This window comes from Podarcis erhardii (genome assembly GCF_964252035.2).
Source record: "Podarcis erhardii genome assembly, chromosome: 14".
Lineage (NCBI taxonomy): Eukaryota > Metazoa > Chordata > Lepidosauria > Squamata > Lacertidae > Podarcis > Podarcis erhardii.
Window position 1 is genome coordinate 13854520 of NC_138503.1, and position 24700 is coordinate 13879219.

General features: G+C 42.8%; 1 protein-coding gene across 4 annotated transcripts in view; it reads right to left on the reverse strand.

Moving 5' to 3' along the window:
• Positions 1-24700, reverse strand: part of FBN1 (fibrillin 1) — a 210942-nt gene that overhangs the window by 34411 nt on the left and 151831 nt on the right. For 3 of the 4 annotated variants that reach the window (XM_081838595.1, XM_081838596.1, XM_081838598.1), the window contains 15 exons: positions 24262-24384; positions 23356-23478; positions 22427-22552; positions 20751-20873; positions 19487-19609; positions 18235-18399; positions 17409-17477; positions 17162-17287; positions 15296-15418; positions 11559-11717; positions 10385-10456; positions 9490-9615; positions 6676-6798; positions 4090-4215; positions 3020-3136 (listed from right to left, as the gene is read on the reverse strand). In XM_081838595.1, the coding sequence (XP_081694721.1) occupies positions 3020-3136; positions 4090-4215; positions 6676-6798; positions 9490-9615; positions 10385-10456; positions 11559-11717; positions 15296-15418; positions 17162-17287; positions 17409-17477; positions 18235-18399; positions 19487-19609; positions 20751-20873; positions 22427-22552; positions 23356-23478; positions 24262-24384 (1824 nt within the window). The remainder of the gene's footprint in view (positions 1-3019; positions 3137-4089; positions 4216-6675; positions 6799-9489; positions 9616-10384; positions 10457-11558; positions 11718-15295; positions 15419-17161; positions 17288-17408; positions 17478-18234; positions 18400-19486; positions 19610-20750; positions 20874-22426; positions 22553-23355; positions 23479-24261; positions 24385-24700) is intronic. The other variant, XM_081838597.1, reaches the window with a different exon arrangement.

A 24700-nucleotide genomic window follows, 5' to 3' on the forward strand; every position in this document is an offset into this window, starting at 1 on the left:
TTGAATGAAATGGGAAAAAGCACCTCTCTTCTTGCAGTCTTAATCGAATAAAAAGCAGGGAGCCTAACCTCCAGGTGCCAGGTATATTCAGTGTGGGAGGGCAGGCACAAAAAAACACCTTTTGGTGCTTGCAAAATGCAATTGCCGCCGCCACCATCACCCAAATGACTATGCCATTTTTGACAGAAAACCCTTGACTCTTCCAAAATGGCCATTATTACTGAATTAAGCTCCCACAGGCCCCCAATATCTAATGTCCAGCCCTTGGACATAATGTCCAGCCGATTGGACTACTGCAATGCGCTCTACGTGGGGCTACCTTTGAAGGTGACCCGGTAACTGCAATTAATCCAGAATGCGGCAGCTAGACTGGTGACTGGGAGCGGCCACCGAGACCACATAACACCGGTCCTGAGAGATCTGCATTGGCTCCCAGTACATTTTGGAGCACAATTCAAAGTGTTGGTGCTGACCTTTAATGCCCTAAACCCCCATCGTTCAGCCTGGACACTAAGATCCCCTAAGATCCACCACCGAGGGCCTTCTGGCGGTTCCCTCATTGCGAGAAGTGGGGTTACAGGGAACCAGACAGAGGGCCTTCTCGGTAGTGGCGCCCACCCTATGGAATGCCCTCCCTTCAGATGTGAAGGAAATAAGCAGCTATCCTATCTGTAAAAGATATCTGAAGGCAGCCCTGTTCAGGGAAGTTTTTAATATTTAATGCTGTACTGTTTTTAACACTTGATTGGGAGCCACCCAGAGTGGCTGGGGAAACTCAGCCAGATGGGCAGGGTATAAATAATAATAATAATAATAATAATAATAATAATAATAATAATAATTGCTGCTTTTCTACATATCCATCTGAAGGACTGCAGTGCAAATTATGGCAGGCACTGAAATTTAAAGGTGGAGTCAAGTGTGCATACACTGACAAGCTGTGTTCCATTCCAGCCACAAGAGAACCCAAAAGGCAGCCAGTGTTAGCTTGCAATGGGAGGAGGGGAGAGACCTCTTGCAATCTCCATAGTCCTGGGTCTCTCTTTTCATGTCATGGCAGCTGCTTATAATGCTGGCTGCTGGGGTGGATGGGGAACAAAGTGGATTCTCCCAGTCAGGGTGGGGCTCCTCAGAAAGTAGGGACTGGTCAGTGTTATTGCGCTCCAGAGAGGAATTATGAAAGGAGAGTTCATTAGAACACCCCCCCACCCCACCCCTTTCTGCTTCTCCTTGTACAAATCCTTTCCCCCTATTGGCAGCTCAAACAGACAGGGAAATAACAGAAACAGAAGGAGGCAAAAGGGAACAATTCAGAAAGGGATCTTAGAAAAACAAAAACGGACAAACAGGAGAAATACAAAAGAGATGAAGAAAAATGTAAACAGGAGCTAGGGGAAAATAACTGGGAGCCAATTTCCAACTAAGACAAAAGATCAAGAAAAGCAAGAACAAATCAAAGCAGGAGAAAGGAACTAGGTCAGAGCCCCGGGAGCTGGTTAATGAAGTCCAGTCTGTGTCACATGACCCTTCCTGTGTCACATGATCACAATAATCCACTGCTTCTGGCTCACTCCTTCACACTCAAGGGAACTAAATAATTTTCAGTATAACATCCAGGAGATTGAAAACAGCCATACTTATTAAAAAAGGGCTCCCACCAACATATAGCGGTTATAGCAGTACACTCTAGTACCAGACTCTCCAGATGCTGCCTCTGGCCCTCAAGAAAGGGATTCCTGATTCCAGTTTGAAGAGCTTGCAAATTCTTCCTTGGTTGTGGATGAGAACATGTCACAAATCAGAACCAGAGGACAGCAAACGTTGCCTATGCTTGTTTCAGTGCTGCTCTGCGGATGGCATGGGGTTTTTTTGGTCTTAGACACTAGTAGCATAAAAAACTGGCTTACCATAAATTCCAGTTCCAGAAGCCTAAGCAGGTGAACAGGAACCTGCTTCCTTGACATAAGGCAACGCCAGCCTGGAGGTTCAGAACCTCTCAAGGGGAGCAGACAATAAGCTAAGTTGTTCTGTCTCCTATTGTGCGGGACAACAAACAATTCAAGCAACACGCAGACCAGTATACTACGTAGCATTGTAATTCTTATTGCGTAATATACATGATTTAGTAACAAAAACAAAATGTGTGCACTTGGGACGCGGGTGGCGCTGTGGGTTAAACCACAGAGCCTAGGACTTGCCGATCAGAAGGTCGGCGGTTCGAATCCCTGCGACGGGGTGAGCTCCCGTTGCTCGGTCCCTGCTCCTGCCAACCTAGCAGTTCAAAAGCACGTCAAAGTGCAAGTAGATAAATAGGTGGGAAGGTAAACGGCATTTCCGTGCACTGCTCTGGTTCACCAGAAGCAGCTTAGTCATGCTGGCCACATGACATGGAAGCTGTATGCCAGCTCCCTCAGCCAATAAAGCGAGACGAGCGCCACAACCCCAGAGTCGGTCACAACTGGACCTAATGGTCAGGGGCCCCATGTATATTATGCAATAAGAATTACAGTGCTATCTAGTATACTGGTCTGCGTGTTGCTTGTATTGTTTGTTGTGTTAAGTTTGCAACACGGGTATGTTGTTCTCCTATTGTGCGGGAGGCAATCCTCGAAGGATTGGAAATGCTACTAAAGACCTCAAGTATTTGTCTGTTTTCTGGTGTATTATATCATGATATTTAGTAGCGCTCCAAGTTCGTTATACATAATTACACACGCAGGTAATCCTATGCAGGAGCCCACACAGCTGGTGTAACAGTGTCTACGCAGATTAAGCCGCCCAACTCTAGCTCCTTTCTCACCCGGTTCTGTGCTAGGTAAGTGCGGGAGCGTGTGATGGGGGTTATTTCCAGCTTAGAAGCTCCATCTCAGTCTTTTCTGCCCGCTCACAAGGCCAATACAGCACCATAATATGACACCATCAATGTTGATTGCTGCCTTTCTCGCCCTTCTCAAGTGGCCTAGTGACTACTATGGTTGCAATGTGCAAAAACCCAAAGAGACTCAGTCGGCTTCCTTACCTATGCAGTCATTATTGTGAGAAAGGATGAATCCTGTATGACAGCGGCAGTTGAAAGAACCAACTGTGTTCATACACGTGCCATTTCCACACGGGTCTCGTTCGCATTCGTTGATATCTGTGAACAAAAATGAGAAAATCAGAAAGTGCAAGGCAATGCTGGTTTTGACCCTTAAAGCCCTTTGTGGCTTAGGGCCCTCGTATTTACGGGACCGCCTCTCCTGGTCTGCCCCACAGAGAACCTTAAGGTTCACAAATAATCATAGTTTAGAGGTCCCGGGCCCGAAGGAAGTCAGATTATCCTCCACCAGGGCCAAGGCCTTCCAGTGATGGCTTCAACCTGGTGGAATGCTCTGTCCCATGAGACCAGGGCCCTGCAGGATTTAACTTCCTTCCGCAGGGCCTGGCTTTCAATTTGAACTTAGCCTGATCTTTTATTCTCCTTCCTCCCCCCTCCTTTTTTTATGAAGATTACCCGCTCTGGGATCCCACAGCTAATTCTCCCCTGGTCTCCTCGCTGGCCCAAATAGGACTAATTTAGCCAGCTAGCCGTGGTGATCATCTAATGTTTATTGGATGGATTTCCCCCCTAAATTGATTTTTGAATTTTGAATTCTTTTTATTCACATTTTATACTGTATTTTATGCTGTTTTTTGTTGCATCAATTAAGTGTTTTAAATTTGTTGTTAGCCGCCCTGAGCCTGGTTTTCTGAACCGGGAAGGGCGGGGTATAAATAAAAAAATATTATTATTATTCCATAACTCAAAAGAAACACAAAGCCACTAACACCCACTAGCCAAGTTAATATGAGGGGGTTGGGGAGCAGAGCTATTCAGGACCACAGGGTTCTCCCCAAAATAGACGTCCTACGCTAGCAGTCAACATACTGTGCGGCCATCTCATAGCATCACAGAGTTGGAAGGGTCCTCGAGAGTTATCTAGTCCAACCCCTGCACTGCAGGAATGTAATGAACTGATATGGAGAAACTTGTTACCTTGATTAATTAGGGCCCAAAACAGAGCTTTCCTCTTACAACTCAGAAAGGAGAAAATGTAGTTTCATACGTACCCATACACATAGTTTGGTCTCCATTGGTTTTGAATCCAGTGTGGCAACGACAGATGTAACCTCCCTCTATGTCTTGACATTCTCCATGACTACAAATATTGGGTACCTCTAGACACTCATTGCGGTCTGAAAATAACAGAAGTTTCAAAAATTACTGCTTAGAAACCACATAACTATATGAAGTTGCCCTAAACTAAACCTACCTATTCTTCTGTTTAGCTCAGTGTTTCCTCCTCTGATGGACAAATATTGGTCTTTTTCCAGTTCTCTCATCTGAAATACTTTAACTGGATGCATAAAATAACCAAATGTGGAATCAAGACCCTCCTTCAAAGGAGAAAGATTTGGACTTCCTACTATGGATGGCTGAATCTGTCAATTTTAATTTCTCTTAGTTTCTTGTTTTTCCAAACTTGTCAGCTGTCCACATTTCCACATCAGTTTGCAAATTCTTTTTTTTTTTTTTAGTCGTCATAAAAATTCATCAACATTTTTGTGTGAATTTCTGCTAATATATACATTTTATATGCAATATATACATTTTTTTACGAGCAACTTCCCCCAATATAATGCATTGTGTATATATTATTTGTATTAATGTATGCACATTTTACCTAGCATGTGCAGTTTTGTACAAATTACTTGGTTGGAGAACAGGATTGCAGAATTCAGAGAAGTGTGAATTTGGAAGGTTAAGGATTTATGCAGCTACAAACAACATATTATACCTTTTCCAGTGTGTGTTACTTAAAATGACTCTCTTATCAACTGGCAAACATTACATCTTATTTTCTCTTCCTATGAAAGCCAAAGCAAAATTCAGGGAAGTAATATTTGTGCCAACATACATTGGGGCATTGTTGCTCATATCAGCAGTTACCCTGGATTTTCCTGTTTCAGTCTCTGTGAAGGCCTTTCAAGAACAATTATGTTAAGCACATAATCTAAGTGACTGCATGTACCCAAGCAAAACAAGACATTTATTCTCAAAGTGAAATTTCACTTCTGTGTCTACACCCTTTCCCCACAAAGGACTTATAAACAATGTAAACATGTACTTTAGGAAAAGGTGCTCTTCCGAAAGCCCAACTATGTGGAACAAAAACTTCCCAGGAAAATACTGCTAAAGTCCTTTCTAATGGCAGTGTTATTCAGAAACATACACCGATCTTTGTACACATAGGGTTGCGTGTAGCTGAGTTCTACTTGAAATAGATCCATTTAAATTGATAGACCTAAGCTGGTCATGGCCATTAATTTCAATGGGTCTCCTCTGAGTATGTTTAACATTCAATACAACTCATTTGGGGTTGGGAGGAGGCAGCACCAATGTCTCATATAATTGAAATTTCATTAATTCTACTTCATGTTGCTGTTATCTGAGATAAAAAGAGGTTGACAGCAGCCTTGGAGATTGCTAGTTGCCCTGAGAAAGAAATGGGGCAGAAGAATTAGAAGTGGCCAGTCTGTTGGACTTTGAGGTCCTTCTCTGTGTTTGGAGGGGTTAAACCGACCTTTTCTGTGGCATCCCTCTAATTATGGAATTCCCTTCACAAGAAAGCTTGCGTGGTGCCAACTCTGTCATATTTTCAGCACCAGGCAAAAATAGTTTTATTTTCCCAGGCTTTAAGCTGCTGTTTTTGGCATCCCTTCTTTTTTTGGATGGGGTGGATTATCCTTGTTTTTGGCAATTTTGGATGAACGCTTCTAGCACATTTGTACAGCTCTTATTGATCATTTATTATGCAATTTTGTATTTTACTTTTCTTGTAAATTGCTCTGAGACGCCTTTCTGTTGTCTGAAGCCATAAATTTAATAAATTACACTAAGCCTTCAAATGTGCAGGATCAAAGCACTTGTACAAAAGTCCCTAAAACTGCTTGCACTAAAGAACGTGCTTGTACTTAGCAAAAGAAATAGCAACTGTGATGGCTAGGTTGTTCTTGAGGTTTCCAGAACAGAAAACACACGATTTTTTAAAAAAAGTTTCTCCGGCATCTTCATGAGAGAGAAAAAACTGCCCACTCGTGGTCAAAATATAAGACACTGCATTTAAAGAAGATATTCTGGTACTCTTTGTTGTTGTTTTTAGTCGTGTCCGATTCTTCGTGACCCCATGGACCAGAGCACGCCAGGCACTCCTGTCTTACACTGCCGCCTACAGCTTGGTCAAACTCATGTTGGTATCTTCGAGGCCTCTATCCAACCATCTCATCCTCTGTCGTCCCCTTCTCCTTGTGCCCCCAATCTTTCCCAACATCAGGGTCTTTTCCAGGGAGTCTTCTCTTCTCATGAGGTGGCCAAAGTATTGGATCCTCAGCTTCAGGATCTGTCCTTCCAGTGACCACTCAGGACTGATTTCCTTCAGAATAGGTAGGTTTGATCTTCCTGCAGTCCATGGGACTCTCAAGAGTCTCCTCCATCACATACTATTAGTACATGTCTTTGCAAAAAGGCAACTTTTGTAAGTCCCTTTAAATTGCCGTGGCAAAGAAAAAGTGACCAATACATTTAATATTAGCAATAAAAATAAATCAGTGTCACCATGAATTTCGCAGTAAAGTACACTCGCTGGAAGTACTTACCAACACACCGGCCGACTGGTGTGAACCGATAACCAGGTTTGCAATCACAGCGGTAGCTACCTGGTGTGTTGATGCAATCTGCATTTTGTTGACACACATGCCCATTTTGGCATTCATCAATATCTGTTGGAAAGAACAAACAAAACCTTAGTACTTAGTACTTAAAAGTACAATTGTACCTACCTGAATGGCAGTTTTCCATTCCCATTGAAAGGTCAGCAGATTGGGTCTTGGTTCCACCCACAGGTTGAAGGCAGGCAGCAATGTTTTGGGATGTAGGGCTCCCAGGATTCAGTTTGTGAACTCGCAAGCTCATGGAGGTTATGCCATTAAACCTTAATAAATCTAAGGACTATCACTGAGATTACACATTGCACTTCTAGTATACTGTTTTTAAAAATCCTGTAGGTATACACCTAAAAATGCAAGCTGTGTGATTAGCAAGTTTGGAAACATTATCTATCATATAGGAAGACTCAGCAGAGAGTCAGGGTTGGAGGCAGCTCCATGCCAAGTATATAAAATGTTTTGTTTTGAGGTTGCACATGCTTAGCTTGTTGCTTCTAAAGTAGTAGAAAATCTGTATTTGAGAGTACAGACTGGAAAAGACCCATGTTTTCTTGTTTACCTTGAAATAAAGATGGATCCTCAATAGTACCGTAGGGACCAAGGGAAGTACTGGAAATATTGGGACCTCAGAGCCAAGTGGTACCCTGAGCCCTGCCTCATTTGGCATTTCTGGGAGTTTTCTTCTAGAAATGTGGACTAGGGAGGCCTAGCCTGAACCTCAGCTACCACATTCTGCCACTGACAAATCACCTAGTAGAAAGCTGCAATGCTGTTCAATGTCTTTAGGGACTCTCAGCCTTTGGTGGCTTCAGAGGTTAGGTCCTCCTATATCATCCAGGAAGCAACAGCTGCAAGACAGCACAGGTAAATGCTGTGCAGAAGATTGCTATCTGTGATGAAATGTGTGAGCACCACAAACATTTGACACTCATGTTTCTTAATATAAAAAGTAATAGGTGCTCAAGTCACCTAGGGTCAACTCCATCTCTTCCTCGACTGCCCTCTCTGTAAATCAGCTTCCCCATATCTGGTGTCCTTCAGATGATTTGGGCTACACCAACATCGGTGAGCATGGCCAATGAGGGATAACGGGAGTTGAAGTCCAAAGCGTTTAGGGAGTACCTTGTTGGAGAAGGCACTTGTAAACCACTCGGCTTGGCGTGAAAACTAATGAGCTAAATACCACAAAACAACTTTGTCTGATTAAAGAATTTGCAAGTCTATTATGCAATTATTTTAAATGCACAAATCCATTTTAGCAAACTTATTATGTTACCTTCGTCTCAATTTTTTTTTAATTCAGAAGTGTAACTTTTTGGAATATATTTTCCTGATTTTAAAATTTTTAGTTCACAGCTCATTGTAAGTTCCTAATTAGCATTACTTTTATTTGACCTAGTTTTCTTTCCTGCTGACTGGAAGCATAGCATATGACTGAATAGTACTTTTCCATCCGAAAGACTAGCCCACAGTGATGCATTTTAGTAAAACTTCTCAGTTTATTACCACAGATGGAGGAGGCATGACCATTTAAAATAGTTGAACTCTCACACACTGAATTCCTACAAGCAAGCTTGAACTTGAAATCTGGTTTATGTGAAGAAGGGCATATTAGTCAATCACAAGGATGCTAATAAAACAATGGCTGCAAATCTGTAATAAGGTGACCAAATTAGAAGTTATTGGGCTTTGTTTTTAAATTTGGTACTGCCAACAAAGAATAATTATGACAAGGAAGAAGACTTAGCACTCAGGTGTAGACTGATGAAGAGAGTTAAGAAAAAGTACTGAAATGACTGTGGCCTTTGTCTGCAGTCTCTTGTTCCCACAGTGGTGTTCTCAAAATGCGTGTGGGGAAGAAGCACTGGACCTTTGTTCACTGTGGGATGTAAAACTGCAGTCAAGTACAACATTCCTACAGTGGACATGTTAGGGGATATTTTGTACCACTCAGGAGAAGACTTCCTGTTTCCTCCTGAGCTGGGACAGACTTCCACTACATGTGACTTGAAGAGGGTGTGGTCTGTTGTACTAGCATGGAGGAGCACATGGCCTCCATGTTCTGATCAGTGTGTGTTCTCCATTTTTGTATGTTGATATGTGTTTGGAGAAGTGACTCTTAGTCGCAGTCAATTGGGACTAACTTTTTTATGGAATAGTTCTAGTTGTTATGTAACCTAAGCCTGCCTTCAGGGATATGTCTGTGAACCTGAATGAATCTGTAATAAACTACTTTTATATTAACATTAATCAGCTTCTTGTGTTTATTCCTTTTAAGAGGGATTAGAAGGGATTTTACCAGGAAGGAATCTTTAATAGTAAGCCTCAGATGAGTCAGCAACAAGCTGATCGCTGCGTAATTTAAAAGGGGGATGTTTGGAACTCTGCTAGAATATGGAACTTGCTAGCGCAAGTTAGGAAGGATATCATTAAATAATATATCCTCTCCTGCCTCCCTAATCACCCCCACATCCATACCTTACTGCCCTCTACTTTGTGGCTACAGCACATGGAACTGCACATATCAGCACCATCAGGGATTATGACAAATGCAAAAGACCTCTTATCTGAACATTAACATGTTTGCTGGCTGTCAGAATAATCCTGGGAAACACAAGAAGGCAGCAAGACCTGATGAAGCCTCACTGTGCCCATGAGCTTTACATGTGCCAGCATGCATGTTCAGCACGCCACTCTACTACCATATCTACACCACTGTCATAAACTTGAGAGGAAGCCCCTCACCTTCACAGATCAGTAACTTTTCATTGTAGAAGAAGCCCCCTGGGCATTCGCACCGGAAACTGCCTATCAGGTTTATGCAGACTCCATTTTCACACACACCGGGGATCTCGCGGCATTCATCAATATCTGTATTAACAAAGGAATAAAGATTGGGACATTTGAAGCAGAAGTTGGCCCAATTAAGAAAAACAAAAAGACTTCCTCTTAACCTCTGTTCCTGGGGCATATTGTACAATCCTGCTTTTTGCACCACAAAATGCTCCAGTTTGCTCTTCATGTAAATGAAAACAAGAAAAGGAAGAAGGGAATTCCATCTAAGAATACTTGGCTCCTTCTCTATGAATTCCTTGGTTTTCCCCCTTTGGGTTTGAGTTTTTCAAACCTTGGCTATGAAACACCTACAGGCTTATAGTGTGTGAAAAACATTCATATTGAATCCTTTCCCTGCCCTCTCGTAAAGTATACACAAACATAAAGGATCCCGCCCCCCAGCGCTTAAATTCAATACCCAGAGGAACTGATGTGAAAGGTCAGATAAAAATCTGCTTTAGCAAAAAGAAAAGACTCCCTTTCAAACCCATTGCCGACTGGCGCTCGTCCCAGAAGCTTTCCACCCTTCCAGTACCTATGGTCTACAAACTAAGCCAAACTACAATGCCCTCAAACCTTTATGTTATCTTCATCCCAAGTAGCGGTAACCACAGCTGCAGGCTAAGAGGACCCAGGAAGAAGGGTGCCATAGTCTGACAAACTAAGGCATGGAGGTTGAGTTCTACCACATTGTTTAGTCTTCACTATTTCCCAGGAAAAGGCAAATCATAAAAACAAACACCCCCTTTCCCCTAATACATTCCATATGAAATGAAAAGTAAATCTCAACAGAATTTTAACTCACCAACTGGCAATCCTGTAAAAATGTCTATGACGAAACCGGGCCTTTGACTTCCACAGAGAGTTGCAAATTCATCTAAAAAAATGAAATAAAAATGTAGGGAAAGTCCCACACTGAATAATTACATTTCCCTGAAGTCACAAAGTAAGACGATTGATTCAAACTTCAAGGAAATGCAGTCATTTTACTGTATTAATTATTGATGATGATGATGTAACCTGCTCTGGGAACTATGTAAATACTGTAAAAAGATTCAGAACACACAAATAATCAAACAACCTACTCTCAATTTTTAATCTATGCCTTTTAAAGGCCAGGTTTTCTAAATCTTCATCCCAAACTCACCAACATCCTTACATGAAGTATACACTAACCTGGTTATACACACAATCAGTATCATACATGTACAAATCTGTGGATATATGTTTAAAATTAAACTAGATAGATCAATGTAAACAACAATGACATGACAAAATAAACCTTGGGCCAAATCGGAGATGTTAGGTTTGTTTAACAGTTATGGTTATCACAACAGAAAACATGGTTATATGTGTGAATGCAGCTAGCAAATATTCTCCTAAATTAAGATAGCTAAATAAAATCCATGAGTGTTGTAATAACTGGGGGGGGGTGTAACTGTTTATTATTATTATTATTATTACTACTACTACTACTACTACTACTACTACTTGTGGACCGCTTATAGACAACTGTAATAAAGTGGTATAAAAACTGTCAAAATAAATAATAAAATAATATCTACTTTGATACCATCTCCTTGATACTCTTGGAGGAAAGGGAGAATGAAGACAGAGCCTCAAAGACTACCTGCAGCTGTATGGCAAGAGAAAGTGATGCTCTATGGAGGTCGTTTGGCCACAGGAGAGCCTACACACACCAGGTGGTTGAGAATTGGAATTTTTGATCAAATCGCAGCTTGGACGATCGTCTACTAATCCTGTCTCTATACCCATGGGAGTTTCATCTACCTTGGCTAGATAAGGAAAAGCAGGTTATGTTGCAGACGAAACCCAACATTAGCACAGCATTGGTGACTTTGCCATAACATTTGTGCATGTGCACATGTAGCAGCCAAAAGAGCTTCCGGGCACGATGTTGAGATGTATAAAAGATTCTGCTAACAGCTTTGATATTTCTCTCCAGCAGAAATACAAACCAGTGCTTGGGAGGGGGCATTGTTCACAAGGCCGGTTCCACGCTCGTCCAATGTTGTAGGAACAGCAGCACATTTTTTTGGTCATGTTAAAGAGCAGCTCTCCATCACAGGTCTGGTTGTCAGCATAATAGTTCCTGTAGCACAGACTCCTCCTCATATCTGCAATGAAGAAAAATGAGTTAGGTTAGGCTGAGTGGCAGTGACTGGCCTAAGGTCACCGAGTGTAATGGACCGGTTGGACGCAGAGGAATGGTGGGGGGAACTAGCTGGGGGACCCCCAAGGGACAAAGGCTAAGAGCCCAGGGTTTGCTGATGGGATAATAATAATATAATAATAATAAATTTTATTTATATCCCGCCCTCCCCAGCCGAAGCCAGGCTCAGGGCAGCTAACAACAATAAAATAGCGCAACATTCTAAAAACATTTCATTTTAAAAAATTAATTAAAATCAAATTGATGGCAACCATAAGCTTAAGTTCTGTGGAGATTGCCAAAGGAGAGAGTCAGGCTGTACCCTGGCCAAAGGCTTGGCGGAACAGCTCTGTCTTGCAGGCCCTGTGGAAAGATGTCAAATCCCGCAGGGCCCTAGTCTCTTGTGACAGAGCGTTCCACCAGATTGGAGCCGCAGCTGAAAAAGCCCTGGCTCTAGTTGAGGCAGCCTAACCTCTCTGTGGCCTGGGACCTTCAGGATGTTTTATTTGAAGACCGTAAGTTCCTCTGTGGGACATACCAGGAGAGGTGGTCCCATAGGTATGAGAGTCCTAAGCCGTATAGGGCTTTAAAGGTTAAAACCAGCATCTTTAACCTGATCCTGTACTCCACCGGGAGCCAGTGCAGCTGGTATAGCACTGGGTGAATGTGATCTTGCAGCGAAGACCCAGTAAGGAGTCTCGCTGCAGCATTCTGCACCCGCTGGAGTTTCTGGGTCAGTCTCAAGGGCAGCCCTACGTAGAGTGAGTTACAATAATCCAGTCTGGAGGTGACCGTCGCATGGATCACAGTGGCTAGGTCAGGGCGAGAGAGGTAAGGAGCCAACTGCTTAGCTTGGCGGAGATGAAAAAATGCCGCCTTTGTTATAGCTGTAATCTGCGCCACCATGGAGAGGGAGCTATTGAAGATTACACCCCAACTCTTAACGGACGATGCTGGCACTAATTGCACCCCCGCAAGAGATGGGAGTTGCCCCCTCAATCCCATATCGTCCCGTCCCAGCCAGAGGACCTCTGTCTTTGAAGGATTTAAGGATGACAATGAGTGGTCAGAGGGAGAATCCTGGAGGGAGGTGTCAGAGGCTGAAGAGGCAACAGGGCTTAGTGAGCAGAGAGTGTCTGTGGCAGAGAGGAGCCCAGAAGCAGAAGTGGTAGCAGGAGAGGAGGAAGGCCAAGAGGCAGAGATGAGTCAGGCTGGTGTCTCCCCCTCCTGCTGCGACAAGCTCCCCTCCCTTCTGGTCTCCCAGATACAGAAGAGATATGAAGAGAGAGGAGCAAAGACAGGGGAGTTGGAGGCGTCTCAGATTGCTTGGGAAGGACTCAGGGGAGTAGGAGACTTAGATAGCTGTGGGAAGGTGGGGACCTTCTGTCTCCACAACTGCCTCATAGGACCAAGATCTACGGAGTAGAGTTGCACATTAGGCCTGGCACTCCTGAGCAGACCTTGTATCTTCTTATAAAGAGTTTACATACTCTGTGTGATTTATTGGTGACCTGCTCCTGGCACCCAGTCGGGATGTATCTCAGGTCCTGGTTTAACAACTATATGACACTAGCTTAGAAATTTGCACAGAACAACTTCCCAGTGGATTTTGAAGCATGTTAATTTGGGAGGAGGGGAACCGTTTGATTTCCCATTTTTCAGTTTTAAGGTACCAAAGCATATTTAGCTGCCCCTGCCTTAAAAGAGAAAACATACTACTCCCATGTTTTAGTAGTAAACTACTCGTGCCTTTTTTTCTGGAAGGGTTTCTTGAAATCCAGTGTTATGTTACATAGCTGACAGCTAAAGTGAAATTGCATCATCATCTATGGATAAACATCTTTCAGTGTTGTCCAAAATCCCACGGATGACGCTTGGTTTCATAACTATAAAACCCAGCACTCCACTCATCAAAAGCTTTGGCAGCAGAGAACATGCTAACCTCAGCTAGTCATGGGTTCTTGCTTAAAACCTTGCTAAATCAGTGATTTCATATCCTTCTGGTGAAATTCTGGAAGACAATACCCCATATGTCTTTGGCTTAGTTGTGCTTAAATACATTTTGGGTTCATTTGAGTTTGGAACCTCAGCAACATTCAGCTGAGGAACAGGGTTGATCTGAGATGCTTTCAACTGAAGGTAAACCCTGAAATGATGCATCTGCAAGGCAACTGAGTTCAATGTGCTGCAGCCACTACAAAACTGTTCAAAATGCAGACTGCACAGCCTTTAATATATGGTTTATTAAAGCCATATACCAATAAAATTCAGTACAAAAATAAAACATACAACTCATTAAAAAAACAAACGAACAAGCATTTATTTATTTTTGTTTCTCAGGAAGCCAGAACAAAACTTGTCCTCATCTCGACTGAAGTCATTATTAATCTGGCAACCCTCTCAGTAATATAGGAGGAAGCATCCCTTAAACAGAGTACCAAATCTGCAAAGCCTCTGATGTTTTCTTTCTTTCTTTCGCCTTAGCTATGTACCAGTACTAAAGTTACAAAGCAAAAGGTGAATCGCCCTTTCTGGAAGTCTCCAACTTTGAAGTCTTCCCCCCTCCCCACTTGAAGCTGCTGCTTGGGTGCAGGAAACACATTCTGCATATGCTCAGAGCTACTCTTTGCTATTATTGCTTCAAGCCAGGATTATAGCTTCTTGTTTCATGCGAAACTGGAAAGCAAGTTATTGGCTTCCAAACAAAGCAGAATATTAAGCCAAATTTAAACATCATATTTTGGCTTGTTTGGAAGCCATTAACTACTGTTTCCGGGTAAGCGTGTAACAGGAAGCTATTATTAAGGGCAAGATCCTGGCTTGTTCAGCTGCTCACACAAACGGTGGAGGAAAGCAGATTGCAGCTGCTGTGTGCTAGTGCACACCACACATTCCTATGCTGAATCAAGACAGGCTTTTTGGTTTAGCATAGCATGCAATGCAGCCCACTTTACTGAACCAGTTCCATACCCTGAACTGCCACCATTTACTTAGTCACACCAGTCTCTATCACTACATATCAAATTTCCTGACATTGTTCCCACTGAACATTATGGGAAGTTTGCTGCTAACACTACCAGAGCACAATTCAGGATTTGATTTTGCCTTCCTTTGTTAAAAGCATTCTAGCCAGTCACAAACTTTTTCAGCAAGTAAAACTTTCCATTAATGAAGGGAAGGAAACTCTTGTATGTAGCCATGCTCTGTAATTAGATACGTTAAAAGTCTTATTGCAAATATAGTTACCAGTTTTGTTAATGATCATGAAGAAACAAGGCTAGGCTTTTGTTTTGCATATGCTACCTTTGCTCAAGTTAAGTTCAGCCAGGCTGCCAGTTCAGAACTGAAACAAGAAGGACTCTAAATAATATATATTTTATTTTTCCCCGCAACCATATTTAGCTTATTATGTTGCCACGCTGTTGTTTTCCATTGTGCTTGAGTTGCCATTGTTGTGATTTTGTGTTTGGATGTATGCCACCCTAAGTGCTTCATTTCAGCGTGGAAAGGTGGATTAGAAAACGTTGAAATAAACAAACTCACCCATACAATTGTTTCCGCCATTTACTTGCAAGTAGTCAGGAGGACAAATGCAAGTGTAGTTTCCTACGGTGTTGTAGCAAGTTCCAGGTCCACAGATGCCTTCATTCTTACATTCATCAATATCTGCAAAAACAAATAGGGGAAGTTAATATCAACTAGAGAAAGTTTTTTGTGCTGCATAAAAAACAGGTTGCCTAATCCTATATAGATATGGGTTGAAAGTAGTTATTGAATGAAGAGGAAAAGCTCAACAGATGCTTCCCCCTCCCCCACTTCATTATCACACCTTTGGGCCACACTTTGGTTAGCCCTGAATAAAAGAAGTATAGTAGGTATTTTTATATATTTGATTGATTGATTGATTGATTGATTGATTAAAACAATGCATATATTGCTTAACTACAATATATATTGCCCAGGGCAACCCAAAGCAACTTATAACCAAATAGACAGACACCCCCCCACTCCCCCTGCCCCCCCCCCACATAAGATACATTAAAACCAAGTGGAAAAGAGAAATACATTAAAAACATCCCATCCCCTTCCAAAAGACCACAGATAGTTAAAGGCCAAAGGCCTGGTTATAAAGAAAAGTTTTTGCCTGGTGCCTAAAGACATACAGTACAATGATGGTGCTAGGCAAGCTTCCCAGGGGAGAGCATTCTGGAAGTGGGGAGCCACCACAGAAAAGGCCCAATCTCGTGTTGCCACCCTCTGGACTTCTCATGGAGGGGGATCACAAAGAAGGGGCTCATGATGATTGCAGGGTCCAGGTTGGTTCATACAGGGAGAGGTTGTCCTTGAGCTATTGCTGTCCTGAGGCTTTATAGTCAAAAGTAGCCCTTTGCATTGGGCTCATTAACTAATTGGCAGGCAGTGAAGTTGGGCCAGGTTTGATATTATATGCTCGAACCATCTTGCCCTGGCGAGCAACCTGGTCACTGAATTCTGCAGCAGATGAAGTTTCTGGACCATCTTCAGAGGCAGCCCCACGTATAACACATTGCAGTGACTCATAGTTAGCTTCCTCCTGCATCGTCTTTGCAGAACTCATCATGGAAAAGGATGGGGAAAACACTAGAACTGACTCTGCCTGCCATTGGTTCTGGCTGTGCCTACCATTGGTTTCTATGCTTTCTACCCTACCTGTTCCAATGGGCTTGGTAAGATAAGTACCGTATTTTTCCATGTATAGGTAAAGGTAAAGGGACCCCTGACCATTAGGTCCAGTTGTGGCCGACTGGGGTTGCGGAGCTCATCTCGCTTTATTGACCGAGGGAGACAGTGTGCAGCTTCCGGGTCATGTGGCCAGCATGACTAAGCCACTTCTGGCGAACCAGAGCAGCACACGGAAATGCCGTTTACCTTCCCACCGGAGTGGTACCTATTTATCTACTTGCACTTTTATGTGCTTTCGAACTGCTAGGTTGGCAGGAACAGGGACCGAGCAAAGGGAGCTCACCTCGTCGCAGGGATTCAAACCACCGACCTTCTGATCGGCAAGTCCTAGGCTCTGTGGTTTAACCCACAGCGCCACCTGTGTCCCCTATTTCCCCCCATGTATACAACTAGGTTTTCCCCCTAATAAATAATGTAAAAAATGAGGGGGCGTCTTATACACAGATAGTGCCGAAGCCATTTTCTTAAATCTGAGTCCCCCCAAAAAGGGGGCATCTTATACATGGAGGAGTCTTATGGACGGAAAAATACGGTAATTATGCACATACCCTTCAGTTAATTGTAACTTTCTACACCTGTACCTCATTGTGGCACTAATTTTTCTGGAAACAGACCATGTGGTTTGATGAACATTCTTTTTCCGCGCAGAATTAAAAGCAATACTGAATAAACCTGAGGCTTACTTACCCTCACAGACTCGAGTGTCTTCATTTAAATAGTAGCCAGTTGGACACTGACACTGAAAGCTGCCAAATGAATTGATGCATTTTCCTCCTTGGCAAAGCCCAGGTAGTTCTTGACACTCATCAATATCTAAAATCAAATGAAAATGCCGACAGTATCTTGTTAAAGAGGACTGCGAACAAACGAAGCTCATGAAATAATTCATTATGACATGGTGATTAGTCGAGAGCCACCACAAAATATGCATTACCCTCCAAAATGACTGTAATAGGATTTGGTCGGAATCCCTCTCCTCCAGGACACAGCAGCTTGTAGTCACCTGAAAAGGGAAATAAATTTCATGAGCCTGCAATAGCCAAAGCTCTGCTACAAAATTTATCACTCTAACTCTCCTTACATCAGGCTGCAAGGAAGGGGTAGGTGTTTCTACATCAAGCTCTACCAGCAAAACTGGCCTCCCATTGGCTGCCAAACATGCAGGTAAGGTGGGCCGCTGCTCAAATCCCCACTGATGAAGGACAGCTGGAGCCCCCAAATGCTGCCCCCTAAGCCCATCCTACTTCCATCGCATGCCGGCATCAACCCCAATTTGGAGCCAATTGCCCTGCCCCCTCCTTTTTTCTGCCCAGTCGCCATGAGCAGAAGGCTATGGATACAGCAGTGGTCATTCAGCTCAGCAAAGCCCCACCAGCAGGAGTGAGGAGTCTGGTTAGCACCCTTATTTTTCTTCTGCAATCTTCTTCCAACCAGAGATCAAGTTGGAGGTTCCCAGGATGAACTTAACATTGCAATGAAGTGGTCTATACGTAACCTCTCTCCTGAAAAGTATACGCGGCTTCAGACTTCATTTACACCCAAAGCAAGTTGAGCTTTATTTTTTTCGAAAACAAGATTTGAATTATTTAGCTCTAGGTGTGTGACACAAGTTCAAAGCCAGTGGCTTTCTACACTACAGCGCAATTTAGCACATGACTGTGCCCTGTGGGTGATCCTACTTGGATTGACTTTTGCTCAAAGGGAGCAAATGGACCAAGACACAAATTAGTCAACGTCTTGTACTGCTCTGCCTCACTTACTTGAGTTTACAGCTGGGCACTGCTCACAGGGAATTCCCCAAGCTTTACCAAGGGAACAGCAGCAAGAGGCCTTGGAAACTCCAACACCGATTTCATTGCTGCAAGCTGTATCTCCATTATCTCCTCGAGGTTTAATTTCCAAGTAACAGAAGCCAGAGCGTGTATCTAGTGGGCAAAAGAAGATGTTTCAAGTACTGTAGTGCCTTTCCCCCCAATAAGCCAAGCTGCATTGTGTTTTCCTGGTTATCTTTCCTGATGTGTCAAATTTCCATATCTTTATTTTTTACCTCAATAGCCAATACGGTTTGGTGGTTCTACCATCAACACCTCAAGAATATCCCTCCCAGTTTACCATTCCATGCCTTGATTACAGTGGTACCTCTGGATGCGAACGGGATCTGATCTGGAGCCCCATTTGCATCCAGAGCAGAACATAACCCGCGCCTGCAGGTCGTGATTTGCTGCTTCTATGCATGACGTCATTTTGAGCATCTGTGCATGAGCAAGAGGCAAAACCTGGAAGCAACACGTTCCATTACTTCCAGGTTGCCGCGGAGCGCAACCTGAAAATGTTCAACCTGAAGTGACTTTAACCTGAGGTATGACTGTATATTTAACTGTAGAGTTGCTTCACTTAAGCCTAAAGGTAAAGGGACACCTGACCATTAGGTCCAGTCGTGGCTGACTTTGGGATTGCGGTGCTCATCTCGCTTTACTGGCCAAGGGAGCCGGCGTACAGCTTCCGGGTCATGTGGCCAGCATGACTAAGCATGGCAAACCAGAGCAGCACACGGAAATGCCGTTTACTTTCCCACCGGAGCAGTACCTATTTATCTACTTGCACTTTGAGGTGCTTTCAAACTGCTAGGTTGGCAGGAGCAGGGACTGAGCAACGGGAGCTCACCCCGTCGCGGGGATTCGAACCACCGACCTTCTGATCAGCAAGTCCTAGGCTCTGTGGTTTAACCCACAGCGCCACCCGTGTCCCTCACTTAAGCCTACTTTCACTTAATTTTCAAGAATGCAGAAAGTCTCAGGTTCAATCACTGGCATCTCCAGGTAGGATGGGAAAGTGTTTTTTTGTCCAAAACCTTGGAGAGCTGCTGCCCATCAGCATAGACAAGACTTAGCTTGATGGAACAATGGTCTGACTCAGCTTTCTATGCATCCTATGTGACCCAAACCATGAATAAAACACTTCAGAAGAGCTACGTATGTTGACTCAGGAAGCCCAAAAAGAAATGATATTTACCAACACATCCAACACGAGTGGGGTTCAGTTCGAAATCTGGGGGGCATTCACAGGTATAACTGCCAGGCATATTGAGGCAAGTGCCGCTGATGCAAGTTGTGGGGTCTGCACACTCGTTGATATCTGGACAGGAAAAATGCAAGAAGAACCTAGGAGTGAGCAAACACCCAAAGACTCCAAGCAAATCATACAAACAGCAGCAAGAAAACCAGGTATGCCCATTTCCATGGTTTGTCTACTAAGCCTAAGAGGAAAATACAAGGCAATGCCCATTTAAGCCTCAACGGATTTCAATGTTCTATTGAATGCAAACATCCTATACCCATTCTGTGATCCAAACATCACTTTGAATTAATATCCTGGGTTCTCATCATCTACTATTCCCTTCCTTGCCAGCCAATTTACTAAGCATTTTTTCGATGCAAATTAAATATTCTTCATATTTCCGATGCATATTGTGGGGTTTTTTTTGTTTATTTGTTTAAAGAACAAAAAGAAAATGCAGTTCTGCAAAATCAGGCACGATGGCCCTGATCCCGAAAGTTGTACATGGAATTTTGGCGTGACTGGAATCATGTTTGCTGAGTGCCCACTGTCGTTTGAGAGTAGAGACCTTGCAGATTATGTTTGACTACATATCCAATCATCCCTGATCATTGGCCATGCTGGCTGTGACTGAGAGGAGCTGAAGTCCAAAGACATCTGCAAAGTCACACGTTCCCCCAGACCTGTTTTAGCAAGTAAATATAAAATGCTTTGCATCTATCCACAACAACAACAAAGAAAAGTGCCTGTCAGATTAGCTTGATTTAAGACTGTAAGGCTGCATATACATCATACATTTAAAGCACATTCGCACCCACCCCAAAGAATCCTGGGGACTGTAGGTTTTTTTAAGCATGCTTGGAATTGTAGCTCTGTGAAGGGCAAACTACAGTTCCCAGGATAATTGGGAGGCGAGTGCTTTAAAGGTATGGTGTGAACACAGTCAAAGCATAATATGTGGAAATGCCTACCTCCAAACATTTCGTTTTCCCAATCCAACAGAAATGGTAACATATTTGGCAGGTGGTACGATTGAATGTGGCCATCCTTTGTAAGATCAAACTCATAGCACCAGGATGTCTTTGCCACTGAAGATTAGTTAATCTGGACATATTTCTGAGAAAACTTGTTTACACGAGCAATTAAGTAAAGAGGCCTATCTCTTTAATGAATCAGCCAAGTAATGTTAACAACTAGATTGGCCAAGTCACATACTTACCTGTGCAGTTCCCACCGCTTCGGTCCAATTCATATCCTGTCTCACAGTGGCACTGGAACAAGCCAGGCAAGTTTTGGCAAGTCCCAAAGACACATATGTTGGGAAGGGCACACTCATCGATATCTTGAAGGAAGGGGAAAAGAGACAGGAGATGCCTTAATTACGTTGATATAAGCAAGAACGCAACTTTCAGTTTTAAGTAATGAACCACAATTCGAAAAGCAAAATACAAAAGTGGGTGAGAAAAACACCAGCATGTTCTTTAAAAGTAAAAAAAAAATAAAAGACTCAAAGGGCACTCCCCATAAAAATGCCAGAGAGAGCAGGAATAAATAAATATTTAGCAGGCAGCTCCACCTTACAAGGGACCTAGACAGTGGGGTGAGGCAGTTGGAAACATTTGTCCTCTGATAGTTCCAGTGTAGTCTCTCCCCTTATGGGATGAGTCTCAGAAACACTGTACTCACTAGCCATGAGATATCTCTCATTTCTTCCTGAGAAATTCATGAAGATTGTTCAGTAATCTGGGAGAGAGTAAAGATGTGTACTCAGAACTATGGTGGGAAGCTAACCCTGTTTCTTGACCCTGCTGATGCCAATTTCTAGGGTGATAGCTGGGTTTGCTCCCTGCATCAGTCTTGCTGATTACAACTTGTTCACTTTGTCCCATAGAACTTAATGCCACTAAGAACTATGAATTGTTTATGTATAATTGTTTTTAATACTTGCAAACCACTTGCAAGCCTGTTTTGACATTAAGCAGTAAATAAATTAACAAATAATAATAATAATTACCATACTACATCAATAATGAATCTAGCTGCTATATGTAAAACTTCATTTCATCATCTGCATAATCCCAACTAGGATTCACAATTGATTTCAATGCTTGTTTGTATAGGATACGATTCACAGAGGTTTAGCATTGCTATGAGTTGTTGATGCACTGTGATGCTGAGATCATCATTCATAACTGTCAGGGAACTGCCATCAGTGCCAGAGGGAGAGAGCAAAAGCCAGAGGGATTCCAGAGAGCATCCAGGGATCGGGAGAAGCAGCCCATCTTCTGGGGAAGAGAATCAGCGTAGCACCAGTGGAGAAGGGGGGCAGATGGGGGAAGCGGCGAGGCGGTCCCATGACTCCTTGCCTGGGACCAGCGGGGAGAGTAGGGGTCCTCCGCTGCCCACACCCTCCTTGCGCAGAAGGCTTTTGCGCAGAGAGAGTAGGAGGAGACTAGGCGTCAAAGAGCTTCTTTGCTGGAAGAGGTTTAAGAAACGCCCACTGACGGATTCTGCCAGCGACTGAGTCACCCACGGGTGAGTGGCTGCCCGGACAGAAAAGGTTCATTTTGGCAGCCCAGCCAGGTGTTTGCACCCAGCCGGGGAGATAAGCACCGGCTTACGCACGAGCAACCCCTAGAACCATTACAATAACCAACTTACGCTTCTTACAATTTTATCTCAATATCTTTATAAACCATTTGATATTTCATAAATATATACCTACTAAGATGAGACACATTCTACTGAAACTCCCAAGTGGGCACTTCCATTTCATCCCAATGGCGATATGCTTTTAAATTTCTTTCGAAAAATTCAGGAGACCTGTGTTGATTGCCTAATTACATTGGCTTGCCAAATTCAGGTAAGTACTGTTTATATACGGCACTGAATTACCTGTGCAGGCTTTCCCATCTGGGGTAGGTAGAAACCCCATATCACATTCACAGCGATAACCTCCTGGAGCATTGAGGCACTGGCCGTTTTCACAGAGGTTCAAGTTTTCTGCGCATTCATCAATATCTGAAAAGAAAAAAAAGTCACAGATGAACAATTTCTTTTATTTATGCCAAGGAGCAACTATTGCCCAAGGCCTGAAATTCTACAACAGAAACTAAGGTATGGACATAATGAGCGCTTGCCAAATGGAAAGGGAGAGAATATATTTTTTTCTTCTTGGGAAGACATGAAGGGATGGAGCCATAGCTCAGTAGAAGAGGTGGGTGGGTGGGTGTGTATATCATACATATATTTCTCCTAAGTTTGCAATAGAGTTATTAGCTAAACAAAAAACCCCACAAAGCATGAAAAATGCATAGTCTCGACTACTGTATTGTTATTTTTGGGGGGGAAAGGTATTGTTCTAGGTTTAAATACATACACTGAGATAAAATACATATTTTGTGATAAAATACTGTTCAAGTATGTACTTAAATATGAATTCCCATCTGGACTTTAAAAAACACATATGAGATTCACTTGGGTCAAAAACAGACTGAATCATCCCTAATTTAAACAGCACTCTTTGCACTTTTTTTTAAAAAAAAGTAGATTAATGTGGAGATGAAATGGAATAAAATTATGAATGAACCTGTGGAAACAACTGCAACAGAACAGAAAAGGATCTGTCTGACCTTTTTACACAGGCCCCATTCAGTTGTTTCTAACAACAGCCACATATTCATTCAAATGGGTAAGATGGCCAGGTACGTGTTCCTGAGGGACCATTTTATATTGTCAAACACTGGGCAGTGGAGGAAAGGGACTCCCTAAATGTCACTATCAGAGGTATGGGAGGGTCGTCCCCCCCCCCCGAGAAAGCTCACCTGTACATGTGAATCCATCTCCAGAGTACCCTTCTTTACACAGGCAACGGTATGACCCCATGGTATTTTTGCAATCCGCATGAGGGCTGCACATGTGTGTCCCATTTGAGCATTCATCTAGGTCTGAAGGGAACAAAAATGGCATTAATAAAAACATAAATATTTTTCATTGCAAGCTGAAAGGGAAAGTCTTGCAACAGCAGAAGGTCTATAAAAAAAACAAATGGCACGACAATACGGGGGACAAAATTCCCAATTAATTTTTTTTTAAAAAAAAAATTAGATCTCCATATACTCTATCTGCGGATTGACATAACATTCCCAGGTCTAAGTCAATTCAGATAAGTACTTAAGATGAAAACTACCAATTAATATACCAGGCAATTCATCACCAAAACACGTCGCTGTGCCAAATGCAGATGCTAAATTTGGCAGACCAAGAATTTAAGTGCAACATACTTAAAAATAAGCCAAGTTTTGATAGGTGAAGAAATAGCTGCTGAGGTACACTGTACTACTTTGCAGATTGTTATAAAAATGCCAGAATAAAGACTGACAGCAATTGTTTATACTCCTGGGAAGAGAAACAAATGTAATTTTAAGCTGATTATTTGAAGCGGTGGAGAGGGAATGCTTATTTCAAAATCATCTGGGCAGCAGTAGAAGAGGCCTAAGGAAAGCAGCAAATTTTCCTTCTCTCCAAGTTTTTAAGGAGCAGTTAGAAAAACATCTGCAAGGGGTTGATGAGATCTCTGCACTGGCACAGAGAGTTGTATTTGATAACTATAAAGTCACTTTCAGAGCAAATGAAGCCAAAGGATGCCCAAATGATTACTTTCAACACTGACATATAAATATTTCGAAGTTTAAAAACAACAGCACCTGACCAGAGTTCCTCTAACTCACCTTTACACTTGATACCATCACCAAGCCAACCTGGGCTGCAACTGCATTTGAAACTTCCAGCAGTGTTCGTACAGATAGCATTCCGGTCACAATTATGGGCTCCAATTTCACACTCGTTAATATCTGCAGGGGGAAACAATAAAATGTAAGAGAAGCAAATGTAAATCATTTTCTCAAATTTCTTCGGGCAAACACTTTCCCCCCTTAACTGCTTTATTTTCTGATAAGCAGTTGGCAAATCTTTGAGTACAGTATTCAAGAGGTAAAGGGAAAGGACCCCTGACAATTAAGTCCAGTTGCAAATGACTCTGGGCTTGTGGCGCTCATCTCACTTTACTGGCCGAGGGAGCCGACGTTTGTCCTCAGACAGTTTTTCCGGGTCATATGGCCAGCATGACTAAGCCACTTCAGGTGAAACCAAAGCAGCGCACGGAAACGC